This window comes from Colias eurytheme, chromosome 6, assembly GCF_061535395.1.
Source record: "Colias eurytheme isolate Ceu_HAF_F1 chromosome 6, ilColEury1 Martin Lab GWU primary, whole genome shotgun sequence".
Classification (NCBI taxonomy): domain Eukaryota; kingdom Metazoa; phylum Arthropoda; class Insecta; order Lepidoptera; family Pieridae; genus Colias; species Colias eurytheme.
Genome location: NC_142985.1, coordinates 8,761,629 through 8,789,587, shown reverse-complemented (window position 1 = coordinate 8,789,587; position 27,959 = coordinate 8,761,629). Strand labels below are relative to the sequence as shown.

Below are 27,959 nucleotides of genomic sequence, written 5' to 3'. Positions count from 1 at the left end.
TTTCAGGTTTAGTTTCGTTCTATACTGTTTGGTAATGTTTATAGATCTAATAGTTGTTTTTTTCCTTGATTCACGACTTTTCGTAATATTTTTTCCATTAATTCAATAATTCTTGGTTCTCCAAAAACATTAATAAAAGTTTCAGGATTGCATTTTTTCAAGAAATTTGTCTAACCACTATTAAAACTTGCAGATATCCCTGTATCAATGTGGCGTCTACTAAAGAACCCGGTTTACGTGGTGACCTGTCTAGGAGCGTGCATGGAACTCATGATAGTATCTGGCTTCGTTGTATTTCTGCCTAAATATCTTGAGACGCAGTTCAGTCTTGGAAAGAGTCAGGCCAGCGTATTTACAGGTAACTTATTAACTTCTGCGTTTTAGCTTAATCTTTTATCATCAATTAAAATATTAGACTAATTTAGAAATTCAGTAGGTGTCCAAGTATGTGAATATTAATCAGTCAATGTTAATTTTGTCGTAATGGTTTCAATAGAACTATTGTGCTTGAGTATTTGTTTTTACTATTATCAATAAACAAACGTTTAATGACGTTCCATACTAATGACCTCATTGCATAGCCATATTATTGAACCTATAAGTAACTTATTCAAATATTTTCAGGATCCATAGCAATCCCGGGCGCATGTATCGGCATATTCATGGGCGGTTGCTTGCTCAAGCGGCTTGAGCTGCGGCCGAAAGGCGCAGTACAGTTTGTTCTCATATCCAACACCATTTGTCTCTCGTGCTATGCGCTGCTGTTCTTCCTCGGCTGCGATAACATCAAGATGGCCGGCACTACCATACCGTATACTAATAATAGGTAAATAAAATGTCTCAGAATGTTGATATTTGTTTGAGGTTTTCCCTGAAGATAGCTTGTAGACTTGCTTTTTATGTCAATTGTAATACTATGTCCTTAAGAAACTAGCAAATTTTAATATTTTTTTAATATTTTATTTTTATTTTTCTGAAATCTGTTTTTAGCATGTTTAACATTTTAAATTTTGTAGGGGAAATTCTTATTTCCTTGATGCATTTGCAAATGCATTTATTTCATTCCCTCAGAAAGAGTATTATTTTTCAACTCTTAAAAAAATAAAGTAATCCTTATTTATCTTCCAGCAACCTAGAACCATTCAAAGTGAACCTAACAGCAGCATGCAACTTCAACTGCCTGTGCACGGAGACGGACATGGAGCCGGTGTGCGGCAACAACGGGCTCACTTACTTCTCGCCGTGCCACGCGGGATGTGCTGCCTTTTCATCCAGATCTAATTTCACTAATTGTGCTTGTGAGTTGGGAATTTATTGGAAACACCTGTTGTTCACACGTTTTACATTGTTTAAAAGCATTTACCACATCTAATAATTGACTTAGGTATTGCCAACCGCGGTTATTAAAATTTGAGAACAAGATAAAATAGGGAATTTAAATATAATGCAAAAATCGTTATAGTTTGGTGTCAATTCCCTCACATTAATGTTTTATTTATAAATCATTCCAATCACACACATGTGCAGTGCAGCGGATATAATATTTACATGTCTTAAAAAGAACGTGGTAAAAACTCGGCCTACGCGTGTATTAGGCAGAGTTTTCACAGTATGTGATACAACAAAATATAAACACTATTACCATGCAATAATACGTCAATTTTAATTAATGTTTTCTACAAAGCCCTTTTAACATTTTCTGACGACCTCTTAACAGGTATTTGTGACTATTTATTATTAATTAAAGTTCCCCCACACAGGCGTGCACGAGAACCGCGGCGAAGTGCTATCCGCAGTAGGGGGCGTGGTGGGCGCGGCCGCATCAGCCCTCACCGCGGGCGGGGCCCGGGAGTACAGCGAGGTGACCGTAGTGCCCGTGGCCACGGCGGGCGCGTGCAACCCGCCTTGCACCACCATCTTCCCGTTCCTCGTGCTGCTGTTCTTCATGACCTTCGTGGTCGCTGTGACACAGATGCCGCTGCTTATGATTGTGCTACGGTACGTTAGTGGTGTTACAAAAGTTTTATAGTATTGGTCAAGCACGGGTTGGTAAATGCCGTGCGTTTTGGACATACATAAACGTAGGACGACTGTATTTTTGTTACTATGACCCGAAGAGGATCTTCTTCGAGTCGTTTAAGTTATTTTGACAATGTAGAAATGTGAACAGTCATAGAAAATAGAGAAGAATAATAGATAAGATTAGAAGACTAGCCAATAGATTCAAGAATTTTCACCTCCAATACTAAATCATTTCTTAGTCTTAAGTCGATACCATGGCTAATTAATGAAACAATAAGTATAATATTTCTTCATTCAATCAGTTATCAGTTATTGATCACACTATTATACAATTGCCTCTGATATATGCAGTGTCAATTAAGTTAAATTTATCTTTTCAAATCACTTATGATTCATTGTTGAATCACATTTCATTGATCATATCTTTGTAATAAATTATATCAGACCGATTGACGTAGATTACTAATTTGTTTATGTTGTGTTGTGAATGTTTTTATATCTCTATAGTTAGTTGCCTTTATTTCAAAACTTTACATTCTACACACCATTATAAATCGATATTTAATAAAAAGAAATTTCACTTCAAAAATCCGCAAATAACTAAATCCAAACCTCTTACAGATCCGTCAGTGAAGAGGAGCGTTCATTCGCTCTCGGCATGCAGTTCGTGATATTCCGTCTGTTCGGCTACATCCCCGCGCCCATAGTGTTCGGGAACCTGATCGACTCCACGTGCCTGTTGTGGAAGCAGTCCTGCAGCGGCGAGAAGGGCGGGCGCTGTCTGCTCTACGATATAGAGCAGTTCCGATACAGGTAATTGACAACTACCCTCAAAATTTATGAATTGTGCGAATTTAATTTTATGATAAGTAGTGAAAATCATTATTTTATTTCAATTTCAAGATTAAAAAAAGATGTTTAATAATTTTCTAAAAACATCTATTTATTGTTTCTAAACTTCTTTGGCTTTTGTTCCACGTGTTCACTGGCGTGCTACCCAGAAAAAAGTAATATCTTATAAGCATACTACACACGCTAATTGTTTTAACCTTCACAATAGTCGTAATATGTCTTGAAAAAATTACAAAAACTCAATATCACGTATCCAATTGGCAGATACGTCGGTCTTTGCGGTGGGATAAAGATCGTCGCGTTGGGCATATTCATGGTGGACTGGTGGCTGGTGCGGCGCCGCAAGCACCTGGAGACCGCGCCGCCGCTCGACCCGCACAAGGACATCGCCGGCTCCATCATCAGCCTCGATAAGTGTTAGTGTTCATATGTTTGACTGTTTCACACCCCGGACACTCCATACAAAATTATCGTTTTGACAGTCACACTGTAGAGACTGCAAATGTGTGTGCGCGCGAAAAAAATTCGCGTTTTTCTGATGAAATACATCCGTAAACAGCACAATATCTAACCATTTTCTATGAAAAACGATAATCACAAATCCAAAATAATAAAATTACTTTTAGTCAATTTGATTAATGTTGTCAATCTTCGTTGCGTATCGTCCTTGTAGAAAAATGTGGCCCATTTTAATCACGATCGCGCGGGGTGAGGTAATAGTTTAATTTTGGCGGTTTTTATTATGTATTCTGTGACTGTTTTTTTTTATAATAATCATTTCTCACTTTCCTCCTCATTATTGTGAATTATAAATTATTAATGATTTAGAAAATAATTGGAACTTCTTTTGCGATTAACCTAATTTGTTTTTCATTATCCACTATGATATTTGTAGACAGTGTAATGAAAACATATGGGTGAAAAAATTGAATAATTAATTAATTACATGTTAAATGGCTCAATGTTTCTTACGTACTTTATTTAAAACTTATTCTTTACAGTATTCGAAGAGCTACCTTCAGCGGACAACGCAAGCGGCTTCCGTTCTGGTATCACGACCGGCCCCAGCTCCGCCATCACGTCGCCCCTGGAGCCCGACGCTGCTCACACCGAGCACGGCACCAAACTGCAGCGCACCGACTCGCAGTACTCGCAGGACTCCCAGCCTCGCACCGTCGGCAACAACTCCCGCGTTCTGGTCGCGTCTCGACACCTTCGAAACGATTCCAAAACGATCCAGCTGGAGCCGCGAGGCAGACAACATTCCCTCGAAGAACCGGAGAGATCTCGCGCGGTCCGCAGCGACTCGCGACACTCCCGCGACTTCCCGCGCTCCACGTCGAGAGACTTCCCCGGACACTCCAGGAACGGCTCCAGGGACTTCAAAGTACATTCCCGCGGAGACTCGCGAGACCTAAGCCTCGAACAACTCAAACACTTAGCGATCAAGAGCATGGAGAGCCTCGACTTGACCGTCCTGCCGCTCACCAAGTGCGTCGACGAAGAGAGCAAGCGCCTGATAGAAGGCGCGGGCGTTCTGCGACACAGAAGAACCAACTCCAAAGATATGAAACCGCCGGAGACGAAACACAAACGCACTTCGTCACACCACATCACTATGGAACCGAACGAGTTGAGTCTTCAGATGCAGAAGGGTCGCAGCGTCGACCAGCTGTCCTCTACGACCGTCGATCCTCGAGTCTGAGAACTCCTTTGCTCAAATAGAAGTGAATCTCAACGCGACGCAGCTATCGGCGGGTAGCCGTGCCTATCCGTACAGCTGCAAAAACATTCTAGTGAAATTTTTAATTAATAAAGACAAATTAAAAAGTGAGTGATAAATGAAAAAAAAATTATATGTTCAAGATTGATAAGAAAATATATCAGTGTATAATTGAATGTGTTTTGAGAAGACTGTACAAATTATTTTCTTCTATGCTTATCCCAATGCAAGTGATTCGAAACCATATCTTAGTAGTTATAATAAAGCTTTCCAATGATGAGACTTGCTTTCTGCAGTTTTAGTAGTACCTAGTGTCTTAAAATCAAACCAAAATTTATTTATTTTGGATTCATATCTAGGAGAATTTTAGCGCATTGTACATATTAAGACTCAACGTTATTCACAATATTGGTTTGCATTCTATAGGATTATATTTTCTTATTACTTTGAGTACTATTTAAAATAGAATAGTTTAGATATCCATATTTACAGAAAAATATGTAAATACCGTCAAGTTATTTATGTTAATAAACTGTACTTAATGACAACCTTTGATAAGCAATAATTCAATGTTTTCAGTGTGATACAGATTAAATGCTATATGGGACAGTGTCCAAAAGAACACAAATTAATATTTACACTAAAGAATAATTATCACAAGGCCTTAAACGAATAAAAGTAGATATTTAAAGAAAAGTTTATTAAATGCACTTTAATAATTCGGCTATTGTTATGATAACTGCTTGAACCAGAAACTTGCATAATATTGGCTGTTTGAAAATACAATAAAATTGGTATTGTAAAAATGTAAAGTGCATTTATTAAACCAAATTAGGATAATGTAAAATCACTTTTTTGTCCTGTAGACTATTCCTTTTTATTTTTTATTAATACCCCAATTGATAAACGGTAGAATGTTTAATTATTGACTCGTTAATATGTATAATTAGGTACAAAGACAAAAGTTTTGATAGAAAAATTATTAAATCTGCACAAAGGACCTGTTAAGATTAGATAGAAAATTTTTATTTGTACCATGAAAATAGAATTACATTCCCTAACCCTAATGTTGATATATAGATGCACATTCAATATAAGTAATAGTTCACTACATAGTGTGATTCCCTCTGTGTAGTGATTATGTAATGTCTGGTTTGAATTGTTAACGAAAATTTTTCTTTTTAAAAGATTAATTTGGATATTTGTGCCATCTACAACCATATAGAGATACATGTTCCTTAACCTAACTTATTCCTCTGATGTTGTCTTTCAGTTGGATTGTCCACCTACTGCCATTTTGTTTTCTAACTTGTGGCTATAAAAGTATTGGTATTCCCTGATCTGATGCATAATAAACATTTGCCAATGCTTTTATCAGAAACAAATAAATGAGAAATGTTGTATTATATTTAAAATATTTATTTCAATAATTTGCAATGTACCATTTCACAATTAACCCATTGAGCCCCGAACGGCCCGATCGGTCCAGGACACAATCGATTTTCTAATGTGTCTGTGATTCCAGGGCCTGAGTTATTAAAGGAATATGATGGTTCTTGTTACTCGATATGTTTCATCAGTTGAGCTCTAGCACTCCCAACTGTCTATTAAATTTTGTGATGCAAATATTATGTGATCTCAAATTATTTATGAAGAGTGAGATTTATACACATTAGTTATTTTTTTGAGACAAAACAAGTTATTAATTTTTATAATTTTGAAACTTACCCTTTTTTGGAATACGTTTTTTTATTTCTTAATATTTCTTGCCATTCATTTCAAGTTACAAACCTGATTATGTCAGGGATAACCCTTGTTGTTATAAAACACCACTAAATAATACTTTAAATTCTTTATTATTAAAAAATGTTATATTTTAGATGAAAATATGTTTGTTTTTACTAGTTAATTTTTGTTTATTATGTCTACACTAATATATGTATTTGCCAACCCCCTCTTTTCATGAAAAATTACTAAAATTCTGTCAATTTGTGGGCTGATATTTTAAAAGTTAAGAATTCAATTACTATTGTAGAATATTATTTTAGTATAAATATTTTAAAATAATTCACTGATTTTAAGGAAGAGGCAATGGATAGTGTCTGTGTAAATTTTCGTCTTATAAATGTTAAGAGAGAAATAGTTTGATATGAATAAAGTGTTTATCTAAAAATGCCTTACAAATAGCCTTAAGACTTGATACTGATTTAGCTGTACCGTTGTCACTTCAATCACGAAAGTAATTGTTTGATAATGACAACTTCTAAACTAATTTGTTGCATTTAGTGATTAATAAAATTGCATACCTATTTTAAAACCATAGTTTTATTTAACACAATACAATCTTCTTCCCTATCGCTCTGGAATATTATATTCATCCATATCACCTGTTAAAAAAATAATTCTTAAGTAAATTCAAAATGGAAATGCTTTTTTAGTTTGACTACAATATTTTCTAGATCAGGTACACAATAAATATATTTGAATGCAAACTCAAGCATTTTTATTGGATGATAAATTAGTAGTAATTAGTAATTAGTCCTAGATTAATGGCCCAATATATTACATGTGTTACTTACATTTTTTTTTTTAATTCTTTGGCTTGTTGACCTTATTATTATACTATTTTCCTGAATAAGGATCAATCATTTCCTTCAAATAAAAAAGGTGACACTAAGTAGTCTATACTTCAATGTGTGGTTTTAACATGTCTCATATTAAAGTCAGTCACCTGATATTTTAGTATTTTAGTCTTGGATCCTTTATGTATATTTAATTCAACACTTTATTTAATAAATCTGTCAGCCCTTAAAGCTCATCAATCACAAGCTTATAAACATTAATAAGAGGTAATGCTAAGCCCCCTCTACATTTTGCTCAAAATTACCCTCATGGAATACCTTACCCATAGATTGCTATCAACATTACAACTACAACAAATATAAGGCCAGAGTGTATTATATGTCTATATACATATATAATTTATTATAATTAAATACAGTAATAAGAAATTAAATACTGAAAATCCTAACTGTTAGATATTCTAAAATACAGAGATGGATGAAATCAATGAAAACGCATTTCTAATTTAAACAATTTTTACTATATACTTACAACTACAGATAATAACTACATAACAGATATACACAATTCTCATTACTTTAATCTAACTCACCACATTCAGAAATTACAACTTTTTTAGATGGTTTCCCATTCCTAGAGCCAAAACCTTCCATTTTTCTTACAACATCCATGCCTTCTACTACAGCACCGAATACAACATGCTTTCTGTCAAGCCATGGAGTAGCAGTTGTGGTGATGAAGAACTGAGAGCCATTAGTATTGGGACCAGCATTAGCCATTGATAAGATTCCCGGACCAGTATGCTTCAGCTTGAAATTCTCATCAGGGAACATACGGCCATAAATTGATTTTCCACCAGTGCCATTATGATTCGTAAAATCTCCACCTTGACACATGAAATCTGGAATTATTCTGTGAAATGACGATCCCTTGTATCCAAACCCTTTTTCTCCTGTGCACAGTGCTCTAAAGTTTTCAGCAGTTTTGGGAACTTCGTCAGAATTCAGTTTAATTACAATTCTACCTAATGGCTCTCCATCAGCTGTAACGTCGAAAAAAACTTTCTTCTCTTGTTGTGTTGAAGCAAAGCGCATTGCAGCGGCAGAGTATACCGTCCCATTGATGAGGGTTCGGCGCAACATTGCAGTGAGCGCCATGCTGTTAAGAAAATCTGCAAATTATAATTGATATTAAGTCATATATAACAAAGGACACAGAATCCAAACAGTCATTATAAATTATTAAGACAAACTATATTTATAACATGCTTATAACCTCTCTATCAGTAGGATATTCATATCAAAGAGTACTATATTAATACGGCAGAATTCATATTTTGAAAAACTAATATATATCACTGTTGTTGAATTTCACTGCGATAATTTTTAATACTTATTCTAAGCAATTTTATACCTTTAGATTATTTTTCAGGATTTAGGATAACTCGGAACTCCCAATTTAATTGTTTATTCACAGAGCAAATAATTTTATATCCACCACAATATCCACAATGACAGTTTTACATTGAGTCTCGTACTAATACCTAATCTGTGCATTGAGTCAGTAGCTAACGTCAGTCGACTGCCGGGTCAGTGCTGACCTGGCACTGCCATATTGTAATTTTGTAAATTGATTTCAAGTCAGTATAGCACTGTCGCGTCAGCACTGTCTTCAATATACCCGCTTCACACAGACATGTATCAAGATAGACTAAGCGAGTGTATGTACTTCCCGTGTCCAAACTAAGATTATGAAACTTACTTGACGCTACCTACACTCAGTCCGCGCTTGCAGTTCGCCAAGGAAAGACGTGAAGCTGAATAAAGTAAAATGCCGAATTACGCCGTTATAAACTGTAGAAACTCCACAGCTGTGAGTGGCCGAGTTAGCAGAGATGTTTCCTTCCACCGGTAAGTAATTTTCTAATCAGAATATGCACTATTTATTTTAAAATCAAATAAAGAATATCTGTGGAAAACGATCGTGACAAACACGGATACCAAATCATACGAAATGATTCGGAATACATTGCGGCTTTTACTTGGCACGGTAAAGATCGAGTCGTATGATAACAAGCAATGAATAGCGTCTTCTCATTTTTCTGTTCTCATTTTTCTGTCCAATTTTGTGGTTAGTGATGTTCATTTGATGCAACAGTTCTCGATTCTAATCGATTTTATAATCGAACAGAAAAATGATAATTTGAAGGAGCAATTTTTCAGAAAAAAAGGCATAGATTTTTTTTGTCATTTAATACGACTTGACCTAGAACTTTTAAGTATTTTAATACAAAGGTACTAAAAATAAATATTATGACATGGACGCCATTAGTTAAAGTGTCATCTTGGGAGTTTTTTAAGAAAACTCCTTATTGCTTAGACTATGTTTGTTTTTTCAGTTTTCCAAGTAACCCGAACATAAAAGAAAAATGGATTGATGCAACGGGACATAAAGATTGATTGATTGACAGTTTCATTACTTTCTTTCGATGGCCTCTCTAGTACGTAGTACACGGTAACTCAATGGGCATATGTAAGAAAAAGCTAAAACACATTAGTTTACTTGTTAGAATATTAAAAGGTTTATAAATTTATTTTATCATTCCTCTGTCTATGGTAATTATCATTTTTCTGTCTTGAATCGATTTAGTAATCGATTACGATTCATTTATTTAATTACCTCTTAGACATAGATCTAGTTTGATCTGATTTCTTTCGATTTACTTCGATGGGATAGGACGATACTAGAATCGCCGCGCGAGTGGCGTCCTAATCGATTTAGCGTAAAATGAAATTACCATCACTAAAAAGCGCTCGTGACGTCATAACGCGTCAAGGTCAGTACAAAAAATATGACACGCTTGGTTTTCATACAGATCGCGGTACTTGCGTAGTCTATCTATGTCTGTGCCGCTTCATATTTTTGGCGTCAGTCCGCTCCCCCCTCCACCCGCGCCAGTGCAACTGACGCCGTCTAAATTCCGAAGTCAGTCGCTGGTCAGTCGCTGCCGCTCTGTTGTATGGTGACCTGCACAGGTGACCACGCTGTGTCGCACCGCATCAAAAAATGACGCGAAAATTGAACGACACGGAAAACTTAAAACTTGTCCAACTATTCCGCGATAATGAATGACTGTGGGATAATAAATCACAAAATTACAGAACCCCCATGTAGAGTAGTGTCTGTCTGTCATGTACTTATTCATTTTCGTACCCAAATTCTTTTCCTATTAACATACGCGTCGCGTCGCAACACAGCAAAATATTCTTTCTATGAAATTGTATGAGGTAGATCGCACTACGCGACACCGAAACTACGCACCTTGACTGTATTTGAGCAAATGGCAAATGTGTCGCGTCGCGCAGTCTGGAGTGCGGTTGTCACTTGTCGGTTAATACGTTAATACCAAGAAGCATAAAAGTTATATCTAATACACTGGAGATTTCAGTATGAACATTAACTTGTAACAAGAAAATATGACCTTGAATGACGCCTGTATGTGTGAAAGGGATAAAAAAACATACAGGCGTCATTCAACGTCATATTTTCTTGCAAGAATGTTCATACTGAAATCTCCAGTGTATTAGATAGGTAAGCCACAGGTTAATACCACAGAGCAAGTAGGTAATCGTTCATCACAGTCACAATCAGTTTATACTTGACACCTGTGCAGTGTGCTTGACACTTGGCAGTTGACAGTTGAGAGTCTCAACTTGAGACATCTTACATATCAATAATTATCAATACAAATTTTGTACAATAAACAAAAAATTTGAGGTTATATCCCGAAATCGATTCAAAACACTACGACATATCTTTTGTACGCATAAAAAAATAAATTATTAACTAAATTTATTTAATTGTTTTCAGCAATATAAATATGCATTGTCTTAAATCATTATTTTTACGAATAAGTCAACGAGGATATGTCCTACCTGTACCTGCTTCAGTAAAACCTGCAAAAATTAGCAGCAGTTATATAAATTTTCCTAAATTATATGCATCGCAAGCAGACGATGATATAGGTAAATATACGATGCGGTAAAATACGAGTGAAAAAGATTTCCAGTTAAAAATTTCGCACAAGTAAATATTGAGCGATACCTCTGTTTCATTAGCATTACGATGCATAATTTGTAATTGTTTACATTTTAGAAAACATTATAAGCCAAATAAGTAAAGGTAACCAAGAAATTGAAAAAAAGCTAAGGGTTTTAATGTTGGAAGTAGAAGTCATGCGTCAAGATGGCAGACAAGCACCGGATGTTATGGATCTTAGAAATTGGCAGTATTTGATGGAATTGCCATCAAGAAATCAGAGAGCAAACTATCTCACATATTTATGGAAAAATGAGAAGAGGAAAGAGAATGTTAAGGTATTTAAATTCATAGAAAAATATAATTTAATATTTACACTTTTTTAATCACAAAAATTTCAGATGAAAAAAGAGGCAAGAAGAAAGGAACTTGAAGAGATGGACCCAGAAGATTCAAAAGAGTTTCCAGATGATGTAATGTATGGTATTAAACATCAAACACTATTTTTACGCATCCGCGACCAATCTATCAATCAATTCGACAACTACAGGTAAAATTACTATTAATACTTTTATGAAATTGTTGAAATTTACAATAAGAATTTATATTGTTTTGTCTAACTTTATTAATTATTAAATTATTGATTTATTTCAGAGCCCTACAAGCTTTAATGAGGGGACAGTCAATGGTTATTGACTGTTCATATGAAACTCATATGGTAAAAAGAGAAATTTTAAATTCTGCAAAACAACTTACATATGTTTTTGGCGATAATAGAATGCACAAAGAGCCCTTTAATTTACATTTGTGTAATGTAAATAATAATGGAGATTTCATGGATCAATTCAGAAGAAATGTACCATCAATAGATGAGCCCTGGTTTCCTATGAACATTCATGCAGAAAGTTATTTAGACATTTTCCCAAAAGATAAACTAGTATATCTTACCCCACACTGCAGAGAGGAGTTAACAAGTTTTGATCATGATGCTATTTATATTGTGGGTTGTATGGTTGATAAGGTTAGATTTTTATGTTTGACTGGTTTTCATTTTGCTTTTAATTTTACAACTTTTTAGTTTTTTTAGTATTAACAAAATTACTTGCTAACATTTCAGATAAACAATGAGCCACTCTCTTTAGCTAAAGCAAAAAGAGATGGTATAAAAATGGCCAAGCTACCTCTAGACCGTTATTTAGAATGGGCTCCAGGATCAAAGAAAAATCTGAATATCAATCATATGATACCAATTCTTTTGGACCTTAAGCTGACTGGAGATTGGGAATTTGCATTACGTCACATACCCAGGAGAAAATTAATGGAAACAAAAATACAAGCCATGCAAAAGAGATTTGAGAAATCATCTCTTAAGAATGTGGACATGCGGAGTTTTATGAATCTACGAGTTGAAGACAGAAGTATATTTAAAAGGAAGTTTAAATCCAAGAAGTCCCTGTACGATGATGATAATATATAAATAAAAGCAACATGTATTATTATATATTTATTTCATTTCTCCAACATAATAAACCTTATAATTAAAAAGTATATTTTAAGTAAAAATATTTAATCTAAATTTTGTACATTAAAACAACTTGTAAAACACTGAATATGTATACTAATTATATACATAACATTTCAAACGCATCTAAAACACAATTTTCAATTGTTTAAACCGATTCCACAGTTAAAATCGAATAATTTTTACAGTCCATTCTACCTAACGTCCAGAAGTTTTAAAATGTCGTTTGCATATTGCACACATTCGTGAATTCAATAATATAATGCTATGCATACTTCTATATATTATTATTTCTGGGAATTAAAGATAATTATTTAACCTAGTACTATCGTAAAATATTATACACTATAATTATTTTCAATGCTTAAATTAAATTGATGATAGCTAGTTCAAGGCATGGAAATTGTGCGCATATCGACGTCGGCGTTACTTTCCGACCTCTGTTTGATGGTGGCAAGAATTTCTTGAAGGTTCGAGGGCAGCGCGATGTCGGCCAGCGGCACCGCGGCCGGCGATAGCGGCCGGGAGGGGGAGTAGGCTTCGTTCTGAAATATAACAGTCATTTTAAACTATTGCATAGCTTCTATCGCGGGCCTTGAGCGCGGGGACCGAATCGAGAAATTCCGTAACGAAAAAAATGTTGTGTGGTTTTATGAAACCACGGTGAAAATGAAACTTAGGGCGCACAAAATTATCGTATTTGTACGATAATTATCGTACGGTTCCGAACACTGCTTTATACCTACTCGGCAGCCGACCGTCACGCGACATGCGCTACACAGACCAAAAAATTTGAGACGATGTAATAAAAGTTTCACTTTAAAAACCTCACGCTCCCCACTCCGACGGGTACGGAGGTGTGGCTTGAAGGCATGCTATGCAATAGCTTTAGGCGCTGACTCCACGAGCGAGAGAATCGCGACGAGTCCGCCCTTATATCGTCGGATAATCTCCACGAACGAGCGATAATTCCGCCGCGTATCGTCGCGAGTCGTAACGGAATCGCAGCGTTTCCGCGGCGACTCGTTACGGTATCGCCACGTTTCCTTGAAGAGAACTACGAGAAGACCAGAGGCAACGCTGAAATGACACTGCGTTTGACAGCGCGCCCGCTGCGCGATCGTCGCGAGCGCGCGGCGGGCCCGTTGCTAGTCGCGGCGGGCTAGCGACGATGTAATGACGTTTCGCACGCTCATTGCCACTCGTCGCATCGCGGCGATAATATCGCCGTGTGGAGACGGTTCCATAGAGAGTGTATAGAAATACGTGGCACGACGATAATATCGCCGCGATTCTCTCGCTCGTGGAGTCAGCGCCTTACCGCGGCAGTCCTCGAGTGCCACACGTCTTTTTTATTATAAACCGTTTATTCTATGTCACTACTTACAATATTTCTTATACTATATTTAACGAAAACTTGTGAAGATTTTGATGTGTTGATTGCACCTTATCAGCTAAATAAATTTAAATAGAACATACCAAGGTTAGGTATTTATTATACCAAAATGGCTTAATATACATTTTCACTCACCGGATGTTAGTTATATAAACTTCAGAGTTACAGTAAATTTAATTAATAACAATCAATTCATAGCTAAAAGTTATACCAAAAACTCAAAGAAAAACAATAGTAGGCAAACTTACATCTGCACTCTTCACTGACGAATCAGCTTGTGCCATTTTGAGGATTTGCTGTTTTTGCTCTTCAATTTGTCGATTAAGTTCTTCCATTTTATTCCGCAAGTTGTGTGTGGGCATCGCCGGGGCGGGCGCACTGTTGCTGCTGTTCGATGATCCCGGACTGTAGGGCTCGTCGTCATCAGCGGCAGCTATTGGAAATAAAAATATATATTATTACCAAGTTTTTTATTTAAAAAAGCATGATGCTACATGAAATTTCTAAAATAGACAAATTTAATTATTTTCTATGGGTATAGTATCATGATTATATGACTACGTAAATATAAAATTTGAATTAGCTTTGATGAGATTACATTTGCAGCGAAAATAATAGTAAACATAGTTATGAACAAAATGATACAAGAACAGCATCATCTCCACTCTCCAGTGACAAAACAATAAACAAAAATTTCATAAATCGTGATTATTACTGTACGCTATAGGCACGATAAAGTCGGGTATCCACATAAATAATCCAAAAAAGAATAATATTCACAGTCCGAAAAAGTAGAATAAATTCGATTACCGAGATCACGGGTAGCCAAGAAAAAGCGCAGGTTCGGATCCCGCTACATGATCAATTTTTTTTTCTATTCTTATAATTTCAATTAAATTATAAATTAACAAAAATTACCCAAGGAAGCTGCAATTTTGTCCTTAACAGTAGAAGAGAGAGCAGACGAAGTGTACGAGGAGGGCAGCGTCAAGGGGCGGTTCCGCGGCGACATCGGCGGCGTGTACGACTTCTTGCGGGATTCACGAGCCACCTGATATTTTATATTTATTCTATTATTATAGTAACTATCAAAATGTTATAAATTGCACTTATTGTTAACATTAAGGAAAATACTTGGGAGTAAATTGCTAATGCTCGTATCTTTTATAACATGTTATCAATTCATTATAAAGTTAATTCATCTTTCACGGGATAGATAACATGATAATTATTTATCTCTCATACCTTATTTAATAGTGTAAACATATTATAATTTATAAATTTCAAACAGGCGTTGTATAAAATGCACATTTGCGCATATTAATTGCTCAGTCATTTAGCGCAAATAAAATTTCTTGTGGGGGTGTTTAGAAAATAATTATTTATACGTGTACTGTATGGGAAATAGGAATAGGGAATATTCTATTCTAATAAGATCAGGAATAAGGGTTTTGTGGTGACATTGTATCTTAATTCTATGGTACATACATCATTTATTGCTACATATTTTATAGGTATTTGTTATACAATGCAAGACTCATATTTTTATATATTTAGCTTTTATGAACTGGGTAGGGTTGGGAAAATAATGGGACGCATGCTTCTCACACTTTATTAGACTGAGCAATCAAACACAAATTCACAATCTTTATTACAAACACATTTATTAAAATAAAAATAAAATGATAATCGATAAATATGTTTATTTACAACTTTATTCTTAGCACCGTTTTTGTTAACTGACCTTAGCCGGAACGATATCTTTGGGAATGTGTGTGGCGAGTCGTTTTTTCCTTTGTCTAATGATAATGGCGATAAGTAAGTGCGTCTTCAGTTCGCCGAGGCCGGGCGGGTCGAGCGGCAGCAGTACCGCCGGGAGGGAAGTGTTCGCTGACAGCGGGACGATATACAAGTCCTTCACTGTAGCCGTGTTCGTTACTTTTACTACGCCTAACCTATAGATTTAGATACATTATATTATTATGATTAAGGATATTAGCATGCTTACAAATAATATATGTATGGGTGTATATAATGTTGTTAAGTGTCCTCTAGTTTTCAGTGTTTAACAGTTAAATATATTTTCATGAAAGTCAATAGAAAGGAAAGCAAGGAAATAGGATAATAGGTAGATAGGATTCTTTTATTCACATAGATAGAATAGTTCTTTTTGACACTGAGTGGTAATACAAATATACTAAAAGAGTGTGTGGGAGAGAAATGTGTCCAAATATAATGTATTTAAACACAAATAGTAGGATAATAATACTAACCTATTCCTACTACTTAAATAACTATACAGAGCTATATATTGCATTCTCTCTTCATCGTTTGCTGCTTGTAGCCTCAGAATCACAATATCCTTATTGCTGGCTCGCTTCATTTTGCCGATGTAGTCCCAAACCGTATCTGGGTTTATTCTTCCTACTATATCTAGCTCTGCTGTGAGATCATCTTCTAAATCAATCGCATTACCGGAAACCTGAGGAAGTAGTGATCTTATACATAATTTTTGTGACAAATATATCAATAACATTATAGATAGATACTCCTAATAATAAAAAGTTAAGATTATAAGTAAAATATTAATGTTGGGTTGCATTTAGCGATTAAAATTTGTGGCACATTAAAAATAGTCATATTAAGAAATACTTGTACGTAGCTATCAAAAACATGTGAGTGCATACCTCATGCGCGGCAACATAGAACCTAGCGACGTCCACCATATTAATGCACCCATTCCATACTGTTGCTGCTGAGTTCTCCACTGTACTGCTGGGCTCCTGGTCACTTTCTACTTCAGCTTGAAATCACAAACATATAAATAGGTATAATAATAAATTATATAACATTCTTAGCAAAATTTCCAATTTATAGGGACTTTTTATGTAGCCTTTTTGGTATTCTATATTTACCTGATGGTTTTTCCTTATAGACAGAAGTCGGCAGAGGTATATCGGAGTCGATCGCGAAAGATTTCGCCGGATCAACATCCACATTACCGTATTCACTAATTTCATTCTTATAATTATCCTCATCGATATCCTCTCTTGACTTCCGCAAATCTTCTTCAGAAAATGCTGAAGTAATCATTGGTTCATGCGGATCGTACTCTGGATGAATTTCTTTCATCATAGCCGACTTTGGTCGCTCTATTGAATCTGAATCTGTAGAACTGAAATAAAAAAAGTATAATTTAGAATACTTCACAAAAGTCTATATATTATACGCGCTTTTATTATACTTAGATTTATCAACACACAAATCAACAATAATTTTCAAATTTTTTCTATGCTATAGTTCTGTTATGAAAACCAAGGATATACTTTAAAACATTATACTTACTCATTCTTACTCTTACTGACAGTCTCTTGAGATCGTGATCGGTGTTTAGCCTCTTCAGTGCTAGCATGTTTGGACCGCGAGCGGTGTGTTCGCTTAGCGCTGTCCCGCGACTTGGACCGTGACCGAAGTCCACGGGACGCGGACCTAGAACGTTCTCTAGACCTTTTCTTCGACTTCCCGCGAGATCTTGACCGTCGTCTAGAACGTTCTCTCTCAACTCTTTCCTTCTCTTCCGTTCTCGATCTCTCTTTCGACTCTGATCTCGATGATCTACTCGACTTTTTCGACCGTCGTGTCGATCTGTGCTCTCTCTCCACTTCCGATCCTCGTGATGACCTAGATTTTCGCTTTTCCGAATCCCGTTTGCTTTCCCGGTCTTTTTTGGACTTTGATTTCTCCTTTTCACGCTTTTTACTGTTACTCGACTTTTTCTTTGTGTCTTTTGTTTTGGGCCTATATAATTGGAAATCAAAGTTTATTATAATGCTTAAAAAATCCTTCAAGTATTAAATAGAAATATCCCTGAAGATTACTTACGTTTGTACATTTTCTGTGGGTGGTGGAAGTCCATCACCGACTGCGTCATTTAAAGCAGAAACCAAATCTTCAACAGGCACATTTGGATCCAATTCTGTTGACACTGATTCTTTTGTTTCCATTACCTAAAACAATAAAAGTTTGTTATAAATTTCATGAAAAAAATGCATGTAAATTTTAATAAAATAGGATATAATAATATACCTCTTCTCCCTTGTGCGTTTTAAGAACGTATGTTTTGCTAGCTGCTAACAGATCTATTTCAGATTTTTTAATAAGTTCCAACTGATGTTTTGATTCTTCTTCCCGCCATTGCGCGAGTTCTTGACTGGCTAATTCTTCAGGTGAAAGTCGCACCTAAAATTAGATAAAACGTTAAGATTTTTTTTAAAGTTCTCCTGTAATAAAAAACACCAACAACAAAAGCAAAACCAACAACAAAACACAAGCAAAAAAATCAGGAACTTACCAATTCACTTGGTTTTAAAACTCGTTCACATATTTTCTCCCAAAGGGATAGATTTTTGCGATCTTTAATATTGAACATAAGTGATCGATATTTCGCTTTATATTTCATCCCTACATCGTGGTTGAACAACTCGAAAAGTTCCTCTTCCGTGTCATACGCGTATTGCTGTATTTCTTCTTCACTGAATTTGAATCCATCGCTCTCCGCCATGCGCAAACTGATTTGTTCCTGCAAAGCTTTCCTCACATTTTCCCGTATTTCCTCCTCCGAGTCCATTTTCTTTTTGTCATGAGAATCTTTCCGTCTCGATGTCGACGGTGATGCTACGGCAGCCTGCGATGAAATGATTATCGTAAACACGCAAATTTTAACTTGTAATCAGAGAGCAAACAATTCAAGGTCAACGACATTATATAAGGATGTGTTTTAATACTACTTGTAAATTATGCCATAGATTGATAAGAGCTGTTAAATTTAATAAATACATACATGCACCATACGACCATACATATTTGGTCATTAAATCTGTATAATGTGTGCCCAAACCTTGTTTTGCGAACTATGCAACTAACGAAATTTATTTCGTCTCATTCTTTAAAAAATGCTTGATTAAAACAACAATAATCTTATCATGTATTATTAAAAACAATTTTATAATTTTTGATCAAATATGAGCAACCTAACAGACTAAACTTAAATCTCAACACCACAAACAACAACAATTCGATTACGAATTGTATTAACACAACACATAATCAACAACTATATAATATGTACAAACAATACAGACCTTTATTATTATGTTAACAGATACAATTTTATGCTTTACTATTATTCATGTTACGTCATTTCACAGTGTTTGTACGTGCAGGTCCACACTGCGAGCCTAGCGCGGTTGCGACGGCGGCGGGCGCGAAATATCAAACGTATGAAACGCGCCTTTGCGTCCACATTGAAATGACTATGGCGGAAGCCTAGTGCGACGGTAATGAGCGAGCCAGCGCGCGTAGTTTTCAAACTCTCCTATCCGCGCGTTCTGGCCACACTACGGGCCTAGTCAGCAAGCGACCCAATGCGCGGACGGCGGGGGTATCAAACCAGTTCGGTCTTGTCGCTTGACTTCTTATATTATATCCTTTATTGTTTTTCGTAAAATAGCGGTAAATACTTAATTGTTGAAGTGAAACTTCTTTATTGAAGTGAAACTTCTTTATCGGGGGTGGACAAAAATTTTGTGAGACATTTTTTGCGTTACGCCGCGCGCGTTACATTTTTTGCGTTACGCCGCGCGCGTTACATTTTTGCGTTACGCCGTACTCGTGACTATATACATGTTATATTAAAGTGATCAGCAAAATCAAAGGGTTTGTTTTAATTCTAATTCCAGTGAATTTCTAAGAAAAGTAAATAAGTAATTATATCTATTTTTCTAATACTTAGGTGTAATAATGGTATTTATTTTTCTAAGTTATTTATGATTAACCTCACTTTTTGATTGTATTTTTCAATACACTAACACGTGGGTGGAATTATGGTATCAATTTTTTCTAATACTTGAATGTTGATTGTGGTATTTATTTTTCTAAAATTGTATTTAAAGTTAACCTCAGTTTTTGATTGAATTTTTTAAAACACCAACAGTCAGAAATTAATGACGCACATATTATATATACATACTTACGTTTTAATATAGAATATTTTTTTTATTTTACAACCTTTACAACTTGATCATTAGGAATTTATTACCTCTATTGTTCGAACAAAAATAAGTTACCGACTTTAAGAACGTGCCGACAATGTAAGTACACTATTGTTTCTTAGAAAACATTTTAGGAGTATACGATAATAAATCTATGACTCACGTAAACACGTGTTTGCTTGATTGGTGTCAGGTGTTCAATTATAATTTTATGAATTCAAAATTTATAAGAATAAACCTCAAACTCTCTGTCCAATCAAAATCCGCCTAAGTCGAAATCCTTTATAAGCTGAAAACGGCAGTGGCCGGCGTAAATATTCAAATAGGTAGCGAGGAGCGAAGCGACGAGCATCTTAGGTTAACTTTTGAACTACCGCACGAGCCGAGCGAGCGAAGCGAGCGAGTTGCAGCAGCGGCCGGTGTAAATATTTAAATAGGTAGCGAGGAGCGAAGCGACGAGCATCTTAGGTTAACTTTTGAACTACCGCACGAGCCGAGCGAGCGAAGCGAGCGAGTTGCAGCAGCGGCCGGTGTAAATATTTAAATAGGTAGCGAGGAGCGAAGCGACGAGCATCTTAGGTTAACTTTTGAACTACCGCACGAGCCAAGCGAGCGAAGCGAGCGAGTCGCGGCAGTGGCCGGCGTAAATATTCAAATAGGTAGCGAGGAGCGAAGCGGCGAGCATCTTAGGTTAACTTTTGAACTACCGCACGAGCCGAGCGAGCGAAGCGAGCGAGTTGCAGCAGCAGCCAGTGTAAATATGTAAATAGGTAGCGAGGAGCGAAGCGACGAGCATCTTAGGTTAACTTTTGAACTACCGCACGAGCCGAGCGAGCGAAGCGAGCGAGTTGCAGCAGCGGCCGGTGTAAATATTTAAGTAGGTAGCGACGAGCGTGTGACTAACGTATTTCTTTAATATTGTATATAGTAAATTATTTTTTGAAAAATAAGGACATAAAGAAGTTTCACTTCTTACGTGTGTACTCTAGTACACGCACACATTTTTTTATAAGTGCGATTCAATCTAAAACACTTATATACACCACAGTAATTTTGTAGGGTATAATCTCAATTCTTCATATAAGATTCACCCGTTATTCCTCTGTTTTATTTATTTCGTAAGCAAATCGTCCAAAGTTTGCAACACCCGAAAAACGTCGAACCGCTACTTGAGCTCGCGCGTCGGTGTGGCCACCGCGAGCGCCCGCTCGTCGCGCCCGCCTAGGCCGCCGCCACCGCGCATTCAGTGTGGACGCACACTACGGCCTTTGACACACTAGACGGAAACTCCGTCGCCGAACTTCCGCGGCGGTCAATCCGTTCTATACGGTACCAGCCTGGGCCTTTGCCACACTAGACGGAAACTCCGTCGCCGAACTTCCGCGGCGGAACGCCAATACATGTTATTGCATATAAAATACAAATAACGGGCACACTACGCGGAAGATCGGTCGTTCCGTCACGGATGATCCCGCGTTCCGAGCGGACCGTCACTCGCTCGCGTCTGATCGGTCGTCCGCGCACCGATCTTCCGTCAGCGTAAGATCGGCAACGTTGCATTACAGGTATTTGTATGCATCGCGCCACATTCAGCGGATAACTCGCAGTGACGACCACACCGTATAAGGGCAGTTAGCCGACTGATGATCTGCCACTGAATATTCAGTGGTGATGAGTCAAAGCGCGGAAGTTTTCAGTCGTAAATACAAGAGATTATAATTCATAGGAGCACATGGTACGAAATATTCCTATTGTTCAATATATTGTAGAATATCTTATCATTGTGGAAGGTGTTAAAATGTAATGTACTTGTATAATGTATTGCCAATTACTTCTATCTTTAAATCCAGTTTTAATTTTAATTATCTTCATTTATAATAATTTAAAGAAAGAACAGATGTTTATTAATTAAATATAAATTATATATGTAATTACAAATTTTAAGTGTGTGTTGTATTTGGAAAGTTATAAAATTTTGTTTAAACTTATGTACATGAAATAAGGCAAAACTGTAGAAAGAAAAGTAATTTCTTACCTTATCAATAGATGATTGAGACCTATTCAAAGCTCGACTTTTTCGTGTTTCAGTGCCGCTTCTATTTAATGAAGATTTTGGAGTCTCAGGTTGAGGTTGGGGTTTGGGTGTCACTGGGATTTTTGGCGTTGGTGTGGGTTTAGGTTCCTCTTTCGGAGTAAGTGGAACTTTCGGTTCTTTTTGTACAAAAGAGAATTTTTGTTGTTCCCGAGGAGATAGCAGAGATTTTCCTTTTATTTCTTCTTTTTTTCCTTTTGTTTCTGATTGTGGAGTTTTTACAGGCTGCGGTTGTTCCGTATTTTTTCTGGGTATTTTTGCAAAGTTAAGTGTAGTTTGAATTTTATTGCTTTCATTTGTTTTTTTACGAGCAATATTTGGTTTTATAGCACTGAGTGTGCCCGGTCTTACTACTTCGAATGTTGGATTCTTTTGCAACCAGCTCTTCAGATTTTCTGCAGTAGGTGCATTTGGTCCCGCTAACAACCTACCTGACTTCCTTTCATAAACAATTACCTGCAATTAAACGAGTTTAGATATTATTTTCATACACAGCTAGACAATGTTTCGTAAAAAAAATGCTTATGAAATATAGAACATAATGTTTATTATTGTATGTTTATATCTCATATTTCACTTCTGTCATTGAACCATTTATTGTCCAAAGTGGTATTCATCCAGACATTTTAAAACATTGAATTAAACATTACTTAATAAATCCACTTACCCTAGATTCTGCAACTTTCTCAGCACTTTTGCCACTAGGAGTATTAGTTTTCGTACCACCCTGCACACCAAGTGAATCCTGTGCATGTTTTAAAATGCAACTATCACTGCAATATATGCTACTTGCTCTCGCTGGTTTCTTGCAAACAATACAATTTGATTTCCCTCCTTCCTTTGCTGGTGTAGCTTGTGGTGTAGTCTCTACTTGCTTTTGTATTGGTGTTGCCTATAAGGATGACCATTCACAATAGGTTTTAGCACTTAAAAATAAACATTTCTATTTTTCTACTTTATGCTTTAAATTATTATGAATTTACAAAACAATGAATTTGCAAAGATTAAGTACAAGTGCAGGTATCAGAAAGTTAACAATAACGAAAAAATCTGTAAAATAGTGTCAGTGGGGTTTAGTATTATTTTCTCATTTAATGCATATTTTTTTCAAATGTCTCAGGACAATTTTCACACACGGCACATTCTGATCCCATACTTAGCTTTCGCTTGTGTTATGGAAACCAAATGGCTTATAAACATACATACTTATATCCTATCCTATACTATTATAAAGGTGAAAGTTTGTATGTATTGTTACTCTTTCATGCAAATACTACTGAACCGATTACAATGAAATTAACCACACATATAGAGGGTAACTTGGATTAACACATAGGATAGGTTTTATCCCGGAAATCCCACGGGAACGGGTTTTTCTTGGAAAACGCGGGCGAAGCCGCGGGCGGAAAGCTAGTAGATTGTATTAATAATATGTACTTAATTATGAGTTATTAAGAATAGACAACAGTATGTGTATTCTTACCTTTGCAGGTGTTTTAGGAGGAGGTTTAGATTTCTTAATACAGTTTGGACACCGCCACTCAATGCCTTGTTCCTCCATTTGCTGGCCCATAGCCTTGGTGATGTTCACACACTTGCCGTGGAACCAGTCCTCGCAGCCATCGCAACAGATCATGAAGCGGTTGTTATGTGGTTGCTTGCATATACACCATAATCTGCAAATAATTCAATTATTAATTGAATTTTTTTAAACAATATTTATATTTGTATTTATTCCTATTGCAACTTATAAAATACTAGCTGCTCCGCGCGGTTTCACCCCCGTGGCTCCACCCCTGTTGGTCGTAGCATGATGATATATAGCCTATAACCTTCCTTGATAAATGGGCTATCTAACACCGAAATAATTTTTTAAATCGGACCAGTAGTTCCCGAGATTAGCGAGTTCAAACAAACAAACAAACACTTCAGCTTTATAATATTAGTATAGATTACAAAAATAACATTTACCTATTAGGATCATCTTCAGAATTCCAACTTTCTTGAGATTCTGCTGATTTTTCAATGACTGGTGTTTGTATTATTGGCTCAACCTTCTTATTAACCAACTTTTTATTTGAATATTGCTTAGCCACATGTTGAAGCACTGGTTCTGGGGTAGTGATCTCTGGTGGTATGGGGGAAGCGGTTGCAACTTCAGGAGCTGCAGGTTCAACTAGAGTTTTTCTTTTTGATGACCTTGTAGCTGGAGCTTCAATTGGTGGTAATGTAATAACTCTGCCATCTCGTCTTACTATTTCTATTGGATCTTTCCGTGGCAACACAGCTTTTGCTACTTTCACTGGGGTTTGTGAATACAAACTATGAGTTGGTTGTGTTTGTGCCTGTATTGGCATTTGTTGTTGCACTTGTGGCGGAGTTTGTATTGGATGCTGGGGTGTTGCTATTTGTGGTTGCTGTGTCTGAGTAAATGTATTAGCTTGTACATTTGGAACAATTTTAGCTGGAATTGTGTCTACTTTACCGAGAACTTGTTTATCTAAAACTTCCTGTAAATTCTCAGAACTTTCAACAAGCTGTGCAACATGCATCAGCAAATCTTCTGTTAAACCATCTTCCTCTGGTTGCAATCCCGCCAACAAATCTAGAGTAGGTGAAAGTGGGCCAGCCAGATTTGGACTATTAATAACATTTGCAGCAGTTATGTTTGGATGAACTTTCGATGAATGGGGTGCTGTGTCTTGCAGTATTTGCGCTAAACTTGCATCATCTAATTGTGGTATTGGTTCATAAGCTTTAACTTTTTCAGGAATGCTAGGTTTTGTTGATTTAACAAAGGTCTTTATAGATGTCTGAATCTTATTATGTTCATTTTCAAGTGATTTTGCAACTTCAATGGTCTTGTCACTATTTAAATCGAGAGATTTTGGTATCTCAGGCTTTTTAGGGACTGGAATGGGTTCTTTTTCAACTTTGCTTGGTGGCTTAGTTTCAGTTGAGACTCTTCTAATGACATCTGGTGTAGAAAACAATGATGTCATATCAGATAAAAGTGCCGTTACATGAGCCGGTGTTTTCTTTTCTTTCTTTATTATTTTTGGAACTAATTTTGGTGTTACTTTAGTCAGATCATTAGTTGGCTGTGCTAGGGGTACCAATGTAGGCATGGAAATTATAGTTTCTTTTGGTGCTACTACTTCAGTCTCTGGTTGTTTCTTAATAATTATATTTTTACTTAGCACCTTCTCCTTAATTTCTCTTCTTAATATATTTTTACCGGCTTTTAATCTTGATGCTGTTTTTGGATCTGCTTTCGTAGCTTTAGCCAATTGGACACTCTTTAAAATTCTTGGCTTAGTCTTTAGCCGTCGTAATTTTGGAGGAGCTGACCTATCTTTGGTATCTTTATAGTCAGAATCAGAATCTCTGTCTGCAGCACTATCACCCGAAGAGCTTACTGAAGATGATTCAGTGTTATCTTCTAATTTTGACTGCAAGGCTTTTTCAACTTGACTTATAGCTTTTGATTTTGATAATACTGGTAATGGTTTATTGAGACTTTCATTAGCTTTAATAGAAGGCTCTAATGGATTGATTATGAGCTTTTTACCCTTGGCAATAATTTTTTGATCCAATATAGTAATTTTCTTAGGTGTTGTCACTGGTTTTGGGGGTGGGTGATGTGTAATTTCAATAATAGGATCATCATAAGTTGTGAATGATTCACTTCGCTGCGGTAATGTTTGACTGGGTGAAGTCAAAGGAGTATAACAATGGTCATTTTGAAAGCCGATTAGGCTGTTTTCTCTTGTTTCTATCCTTAATGATTGCAACATCTCTGCACCACTATCTGAAATTACATAAATATATATACTTGCAATAAAATAAAATATTGTAACACAAAAGCATAAGACTGCAGTGCAGAAGACCCTGCAGTGATGATTTACAGACACGGTTTCTAATAATTACTATAAATACTCACCATATTTTATTATACTATCTGGTTCGTCATAGTAACTGTCTACAGATAATGTGACATGGGGTACTTTATCATCTTCGTTTTCAGAATCTGTGGCATCATCAGGCCTACCCTCATGTCCAACTCGTACAACACTAATCCCTGCAGCTTGGGATCCATCGCTTCCTGGAATTTATAGAATAAACGTTAGTACATATATCGAGAATCTCGTTTATAATCTTTGATAAATACATAATGAAATTCGATTCATTAAGGATTTATTGAAGAATAACATCAACGTTAACTTCATAGCTAGTAAATAAGTTACATTCCCGCCAAAAATTTTTTATACATATTTATCACTTTAAATGACAAAATATTATAAATATTTAGCTCAATAAAGATTATTAACATTAATTTGTTTAATTTAAGTGCTAAGTAAAACGTAAGAATTAGAAAAAAAATGTGATTATAAGTATATGTGTTGTATGCCTAATATTCCTAAAACAAACTTTTAAGCCAACTTTGTATTACAATAGCGTATACTAAACTGATAGAAGATCATCTAGAAATGGTTAATTAAATGATAAATAAACTCTTTTACCCATTAAAGTTCCAAGTAATTTTTGGTCCACGGAAAGAGATCCATCTTTGTTTACAATAACAACAACGGAGCTGTCAGTTTTTGTTGAGGGTCCATTTAGGTCCGTATAATTTGTTATTACGGTATTCGACATTTTAGTTCACTATTAATGTAACTATCTCTATGCAAGTTCTCTATTTTTAGCCCACTTTTGCTTCACATGCATCGCGTCTATCTATAAAAACATTCGCCGCCATTTTGCACAATCCCAAGCAAGCATAAGATGGGATTTATTTTTATTCCACTGCACACACAATGTATTTTTTATAATATTCGTACACTAATACACAAATAAATCACGAATTTATATAAATAATTTGTACTCAATCAATATTAAAATTAACAGAACCTCCAAATCGAAAAAAAACTGAAAACACGCACTTTTGATAGCATAAAGCGTCTTATTCACGGTCAATCCCCGACGTACGTCGGCTCAAGGCCGCGGTGCTGGATGTATCCTACTGACGATCGTGCGCGCATCAAGCATGGCTAGGGTTGCCAACTTTTATTTGAAGAAATAGAGTACAATAGTTGTATATCTGATTTTAAAGGAGGTAAATAAAGAGTAAATAAATATTTTTAAAAATGTATTTTTTTATACTTTTTGCAGTAACTAAGAATTTTTCATTATTTTTAAATGAATTATATGAATCCAAACATTCCAAATCTAAATTTATATATTTCAAGAGCTCATTTTTAATTAATTTTTAATGAAGCTCGGTTTCTCTCTTCCCGCCACTTCACATTCATGACCGAAAAGACTCTTTCAGTAAATGCTAAAGTGGCGGAAACAGAGAGTATATAGCTAATCATTTTTTTTAAACAAACATATTCGTCAAGATATTTTTTTTAAATAAATTGCCATTTTTCTGCAGTGGACTTTTGCATAAAATCTGTGTTATTCAACAATTCGCCTTGGAGTTCTTTTAAAATAATAACTTCTGAATATAAACTGTCCATGTGTACAAGGTTGATCCAAAAGTAATGATAATTGGGATTTCCTGTGTACATAAAAATCAAAAATAACCGTTTCTTGCTTGCTCATGTACTCACTAAGTTATCACAAAAAAATCATATCAATAGGCCACGTTTCCAAGTATTTAGATTAATTTCTGTTGG

The 27,959-nt window shown here is 35.9% G+C and overlaps 3 protein-coding genes and 1 pseudogene across 5 annotated transcripts in view; 2 read left to right on the top strand and 2 right to left on the bottom strand.

The window, feature by feature from the left end:
• Oatp30B (Organic anion transporting polypeptide 30B) overlaps window positions 1–6,225 on the top strand; it is a 38,970-nt gene extending 32,745 nt beyond the window's left edge. The window contains exons 11-17 of the mRNA XM_090102996.1: window positions 194–358; window positions 625–826; window positions 1,129–1,298; window positions 1,761–1,998; window positions 2,644–2,835; window positions 3,139–3,290; window positions 3,876–6,225. Of these exons, the coding sequence (XP_089959122.1) occupies window positions 194–358; window positions 625–826; window positions 1,129–1,298; window positions 1,761–1,998; window positions 2,644–2,835; window positions 3,139–3,290; window positions 3,876–4,579 (1,823 nt within the window). The 3' untranslated portion in view covers window positions 4,580–6,225. The remainder of the gene's footprint in view (window positions 1–193; window positions 359–624; window positions 827–1,128; window positions 1,299–1,760; window positions 1,999–2,643; window positions 2,836–3,138; window positions 3,291–3,875) is intronic.
• A 1,452-nt stretch (window positions 6,226–7,677) lies between these two features.
• Window positions 7,678–8,686, bottom strand: LOC149907875 (peptidyl-prolyl cis-trans isomerase pseudogene; annotated as a pseudogene). 2 transcript variants are annotated; one of them, XR_016456807.1, is made up of 2 exons: window positions 8,594–8,686; window positions 7,678–8,351 (listed from the first exon to the last, which is right to left on the bottom strand). The product of XR_016456807.1 is annotated as a peptidyl-prolyl cis-trans isomerase pseudogene, transcript variant X1 (transcript). The 2 variants fall into 2 exon arrangements; XR_016456808.1 differs by having other exon boundaries at window positions 7,678–8,338; window positions 8,594–8,672.
• Window positions 8,687–10,885: 2,199 nt separating this feature from the next.
• Window positions 10,886–12,717, top strand: rswl (tRNA methyltransferase roswell). Its single transcript, XM_090102995.1, has 6 exons — window positions 10,886–10,957; window positions 11,051–11,205; window positions 11,336–11,556; window positions 11,620–11,768; window positions 11,873–12,239; window positions 12,336–12,717. The coding sequence occupies exons 2-6, from the start codon at window positions 11,061–11,063 to the stop codon at window positions 12,693–12,695; spliced, it is 1,242 nt and encodes a 413-aa protein (XP_089959121.1). The 5' UTR covers window positions 10,886–10,957; window positions 11,051–11,060; the 3' UTR covers window positions 12,696–12,717.
• On the bottom strand, window positions 12,712–27,235 carry pps (protein partner of snf). The gene is made up of 17 exons (XM_090102994.1): window positions 26,802–27,235; window positions 26,222–26,383; window positions 24,250–26,089; window positions 23,762–23,954; window positions 22,946–23,170; window positions 22,222–22,734; window positions 18,488–18,820; window positions 18,223–18,375; window positions 18,019–18,143; window positions 17,482–17,934; window positions 17,052–17,311; window positions 16,824–16,939; window positions 16,410–16,618; window positions 15,881–16,091; window positions 15,055–15,187; window positions 14,385–14,569; window positions 12,712–13,285 (listed from the first exon to the last, which is right to left on the bottom strand). The coding sequence occupies exons 1-17, from the start codon at window positions 26,932–26,934 to the stop codon at window positions 13,130–13,132; spliced, it is 5,400 nt and encodes a 1,799-aa protein (XP_089959120.1). The 5' UTR covers window positions 26,935–27,235; the 3' UTR covers window positions 12,712–13,129.
• Window positions 27,236–27,959: the final 724 nt, after the last annotated feature.

Coding starts and splice junctions, on each gene's coding strand:
- pps (XM_090102994.1), bottom strand. CDS start 26,934: ATGTCGAATACCGTAATAACAAATTATACGGACCTAAATGGACCCTCA. Junction 18,376..18,487: donor TTTTAAAACCAAGTGAATTG/GTAAGTTCCTGA, acceptor ATCTAATTTTAG/GTGCGACTTTCACCTGAAGA. Junction 17,312..17,481: donor GTCAGTAAGAGTAAGAATGA/GTAAGTATAATG, acceptor TTTTTATTTCAG/TTCTACAGATTCAGATTCAA.
- rswl (XM_090102995.1), top strand. CDS start 11,061: ATGCATTGTCTTAAATCATTATTTTTACGAATAAGTCAACGAGGATAT. Junction 11,206..11,335: donor GCAAGCAGACGATGATATAG/GTAAATATACGA, acceptor TTTACATTTTAG/AAAACATTATAAGCCAAATA. Junction 11,557..11,619: donor AGAGGAAAGAGAATGTTAAG/GTATTTAAATTC, acceptor CAAAAATTTCAG/ATGAAAAAAGAGGCAAGAAG.